At 37.9% G+C, this 5492-nt stretch overlaps 1 protein-coding gene across 1 annotated transcript; it reads left to right on the forward strand.

Moving 5' to 3' along the window:
• Positions 1-419: 419 nt before the first annotated feature.
• Positions 420-1379, forward strand: LOC147576718 (olfactory receptor 52Z1P-like). Its single transcript, XM_086679430.1, has one exon. The coding sequence runs from the start codon at positions 420-422 to the stop codon at positions 1377-1379; it is 960 nt and encodes a 319-aa protein (XP_086535556.1).
• Positions 1380-5492: the final 4113 nt, after the last annotated feature.

The raw sequence follows: 5492 nt of genomic DNA on the forward strand, positions 1-5492 counted from the left end.
ATCTATGCTGTCTGACCCTGAATCCAACGGGACTTGGGACAAGAAGCTGAAAGTCTGTGGAATATTTTTGCATCTGTTGGAATAACAACAGTATCCATGTTGAGGATCATTGTAAAGGTCTTTACAACAGGCTATTGTGAACATTTAATAAGGTGATATTTATAAAGTGCTATGGCATATATTAAGCACTTATTAATGTGAAGCATTTTTTTCCCAAGATACGACTTAATTCTTCCATGGAAGGAGTCAGAGTGCAGTTTTAGGCTCATTAATACATCTCACTATCTTTTCACAGAGAAGAAAATATTGCAAAACGATCTAATCAGACGTCATTCAACCTAAAGTGGTGCTGCTCCTCAATCCTCAGTCAGCCCTGTGGTCTTTAATCCAGATACTAGGTCTGGAATACACTGCCATAGATGGCCCCTTTCTCTTGCAATCACACCCATCCCCAGGATATGTGGTATGTCCTGACTGGAATCCCAGGACTGGAAGATTCTCATACCTGGATCTCCATCCCTATCTGTTCTATGTACATTTTGGCTGTCACGGGCAACATCTTCTTAATCTTCCTGATTGTAACTGAGCGCCGTCTCCATGAGCCTATGTATGTCTTCCTTTCCATGCTGGCCTTATCAGATGTCCTGCTCTCCACAGCCACAGCCCCCAAAATGCTGGCCATCTTCTGGTTCCATTCCATGGATATATCCTTTGGTAGTTGTGTATCTCAGATGTTCTTCATCCATTTCCTCTTTGTGGCAGAATCTGCTATTCTCCTGGCCATGGCATTTGACCGCTATGTGGCCATCTGTCACCCACTGAGATATACCACAATCTTAACCTCCTCAGCCACTGGGAAAATTGGCATTGCAGCTGTGGTCAGGAGCTTTATCATCTGCTTTCCGTTCATCTTCCTGGTACACCGACTTACGTATTGTGGGAGAAACATCATTCCCCATTCCTACTGTGAGCACATGGGCATTGCCAGATTGGCATGTGACAATACCAGTGTCAACATCATTTATGGCCTGACTGTGGCCCTACTGTCTACAGGACTAGACATTGTGTTCATCATTATATCCTACGCGATGATCCTTTGCACAGTGTTTCAGATACCTTCCTGGTCTGCTAGATTCAAGGCCCTCAATACATGTGGTTCCCACATCTGTGTCATACTTATGTTCTATGCCCCAGCATTCTTTTCCTTTTTTGCCCATCGTCTTGGGGGTAAAACCATCCCTCAGCACATCCACATCCTGGTAGCCAACCTCTATGTGGTAGTGCCCCCTATGCTAAACCCCATCATTTATGGGGTGAAGACCAAACAGATTCAAGACCGAGTAATTTTGCTTTGCTCCCCCATCAGCACGCATTGTTAAAATGAAGAATAATACTAAATGCTGGCTATTTCTGAATAAACCCCCCCGCCCCACTTCTCTCTCTCTCTCTCTCTCTCTCTCACTCATTCACACACACACACACACGCGCACACACACACATACACACACTGAATGAGCAATGGGAATAAACAGAATCCATAAGTAACTCTCAATAAACTTAGAAGGATAATAAATGCCAAAGTTTCCAATGTATTTTCCTAAAGCAGTTAAAATTTTTGAGAAAAATAAATGAATGATATTCTCAATTCTCCTAGATATCCTATTATCTTGCATTTTAACTTATTCTTAAGCATACATAAGATAACACTAAGAAAATCATATTTTAGGGTTAAACCCAGATGGAATTGTCTTGGGTAGATCTGGGAAGTGAAAATAGTGACTCACTGAGTGTTTGTATAGACAGTTGAAATTCTGCTGAAGTATAAACACTCCTACTGCAGTCAGTAAATACTTGGGCCAGGAACATAAAGCCACAATAAACAATAAACAATAATTATTTCTATATGTACCTTTTATGGCAATTAAAATGTGAGTTCTAAAAGGATATTTTCTGAATCACTGATACAAAGTCTATGTATAGAAAAGGCACATCGTATAGGTTTATTGAATGAACACATAATACTGAATGAAAACAAGTAATAAGTGAAATCAACCCACCTGAGACCACATAGACAACTTAGAAGTTAACACTTTGTTCCCTACATAGTGAAGACCTTTGGGCCAAATCATTAATGAAGCATCCTGGTGTCAACAGACTTCACCACGGGAGGGACTAACAGATGAAAAATACCATACCCAGGTCCAAAATGAAAAGGCAGTGAAAGACTAAATAGGATGTTTACACATAGTTGTATTTAAAGAGGCTCTATTCACACCAAATATTACTTTATAGAAGCTTGTCTCCAGATTGTACCTTAATTTCTTCATTCAAGATAGTATTTTTACAACCTCTCCTTCAGCAGGCCTTAGCACATGCTCTGAGAATGTGCAATCTGACCTTATATACACTTGAAGATAGACAAACAATGAACTTTCAAGCATTACCTTGAACACTTGCAACCTTTTCCGGGTTAGCCTCTTTTCTTTGTTTTCTATTATGTATATGTGATGTGTGTTTGTATACACTAGACACACTAATATATGTACAATGTTATATACACATTATAAAAACACACATATATACACATGCATGTTCATGATATATATATATGATATATATGTATATATACATCATGTGTATTAGATATATATACATACAAATGTATATATATACATTTGTATCAGATATATATACATATAAAACAATCAATGTGGAAAATGAAAGCATGTTGCCTTGATCCTTGGAATCCTGGATAACTACTTTGGTTTGAAATATATGTTATATTCACTTGAATTTGATCAAGGAAATCTATTTTAAGAGTTAAAAAAATAAAAACCTTTGATATGAGAAATCCTGGTTTGCCAGTCCCATACTAACTGTATAAAATTGTCCTGTTATGTAACTATTGGTTCTTGACCAATAAAATGGAATTATTTTAGTACCTTCTTTATTGGCTTGACAATTAAATGAAATATGTCATATGATGTATTTGTAATTTAATAAAAGCAAATTTTATTTTGATGGTGTGGGTAACTTTTATGAACAGAAACATGAAAGAACTGATCCCACCAAACTCAACATAGCCCTGATAACAATAATTCATAGAAAAATGGTTGGAATGGGTCATTATCATAGATACGGAAGTCACATAAAATGTTGCTAAAAGTTGTAGCAAAGAGGATTCTGGTTCAGAAGTAAATTCTCCAAGGATTGAAGGGGAGTCAGAGAGGAAACAGAGTACAGAATGATAACAAAATATTTTTAATGAGTGGTGTAAGTGAGTCTTCAAGGAGATCTTTTTAAGGGGGGTGCCTGGGTGGCTCAGGTGGTGAAGCATCTGACTTCGGCTCAGGTCATGATCTCATGGTTTGAGGTTTGAGCCCTGTGTCGGGCTCTGTGCTGACAGCTAGGAGGCTGGAGCCTGCTTCAGATTGTGTCTCCCTCTCTCACTGCTCCTCCCCACACAGGCGCTCGAACTCTCTCTCTCTCTCTCTCTCTCTCTCTCTCTCTCTCTCTCTCTCAAAAATAGATAAACATTAAAAATAATAAAAAAAGAAGAGTTTTTAAGGCTTGAGTTTTGGCAGTGAGGAACTAAGAAGATACCAATTTCCCACCCAGAATGTATGAAATATGACAGGAATAAACAATGATTGAGTCATCAGCCTTAATTGTAGAGAAGCTTTCAGGGTGAGGGCTCAGGGATTGGTAGATGCTGAAGGAGTCAGGAGTACACTGTGTGCTGAGCTGCTAGAAGCACAATCACTGAGTCGTTGCCCTGGAAATTTTGAAGGGGATGCTCCATATCCTACCATTCTACCCTCGTCTTGACCACAAATTCCCCCGCTGAGTAACAGTGAGTAAGAAAAAACGGTATACCATGCACGATAGAAACGGAGAGCCCTGGAGGGGCTTAGAGAAAACTGACCTACTCTTCCAGGTACAATTAAAAAAGAAAAAGAAGAAGTGGAAGAAAAAAAGCACTAAGAGATTGCTAAAGTGAGAACCGTGTTTCATGAGATGAAGACGCCGGGTCATTTAATATCAGACTCTGAGACCCAGCGAGTTAAAGAATACATTATCTGGGTAGCTGAGCAGTAGCAGATATAGAGATACTATGGAGTCAGAACAAATCTTCCTCCCGATGGTTTCTGCTCTGCCCTAAGTGGTCTCAGACATGGTGAAACGCTGTGACATGAAGCATGGGGTATTAGGAAAATGTATCCAAAAGTGGGAAGAGGCTAAAGATACTAGTTTGCCATGTCAAAACTGTTGCAGAATATCATGTTATAATTGGGGTTTTAGCTAATATAATTAAAGAAGTGTAAGAAGTGGGGAAAGAAGAAGACAAATCCTAGGTTTTGTGTCTTAATTTATTTTTCCTTGTTTCTGTATTTATTTTCCTATACTTTGTAAAGCCAACAGAGTTCCACAAGAATGGCATACTAATCCATATTTACTTATCCTGTATTGTGTACTTAAAATTTGTTGAGGGGTAGACCTTGGGTAGTCTCATCACAAAAGAGAAAAAACATAGGCAAATGGTACAGGTGTGAAGTGATGGATATGTTGATTGGCTTCGTTTTTGTGAGTATTTCATAATGTATACATATATTGGGTCATCAGTTACACACATCCGTTATAAGCAATTTCTGATTGTCAATTATACTTCAGTAAACCTAGGGCAGGGGTGGGGGAGAAGACATTAGTGTTTTATTGTAGCTAGAATGATTAGAAAAATGAAGTGGAAAATGACATCATTTAAAATGGTAAACAAAAATGTACATGTGTCTGAAATACATATAGGAAATGTTTACTGCATATTATTAATTGTAATGATAATATGGCATCCACAGTGATCTACAAATTCCACATAATCCCAATAAATGGTAATATATTTTATCATTTCCATGCTGATTTTTTTTCAAATTTTTATTGTGGCAAAATATCTGTATCATAAAGTTTGTGATAACAATGATTTTTAAGTGTATGATTCAGAGCAATTAATCATATTTGCAATGTTGTGTTACTATTGCCACCAGTTGCAGAAGCTTTCGTCACCCATAACAGAAACCCTATGTCTCAGAAGCAATAATTCCCCACTCCCCTGCTAACATCTAACCTACTTTATATTTCTAGGAATTTGTTTACTTGTAGAGGTGGAATCATATAATATTTGTTTTGTGTCTGGCTTATTTCACTGAATATAAGTTTTCAAAGGTCATGAATATTGTAGCATGTTTTTACCCTCCATTCCTTTATACTAATGCGTGATGTTTCCTGTGTGTGTGTGTGTACATCGTCTTGTACATTCATCTGTGGATGTGCAGTTTGGTTGCTTCCAACATTTGGCTACTGTAAATAATTCTCCAATGAATGTCCATGTACAAGTATGTCTTTGAATACCTGTTTTTAATTTGGGGGGGGGGTACACACTCAGGAGTGGAATTACTGCATTACATATAATTCTGTGCCTGAGTTTTTAAGAAACTGCC

This window comes from Puma concolor, chromosome D1, assembly GCF_028749965.1.
Source record: "Puma concolor isolate L17-30 chromosome D1, mPumCon1.1.hap2, whole genome shotgun sequence".
In the NCBI taxonomy this organism is placed as follows: Eukaryota; Metazoa; Chordata; class Mammalia; order Carnivora; family Felidae; genus Puma; species Puma concolor.

What these genes read in the sequence shown, in the direction of transcription:
- LOC147576718 (XM_086679430.1), top strand. Translation starts at nt 420, where the DNA reads ATGGCCCCTTTCTCTTGCAATCACACCCATCCCCAGGATATGTGGTAT.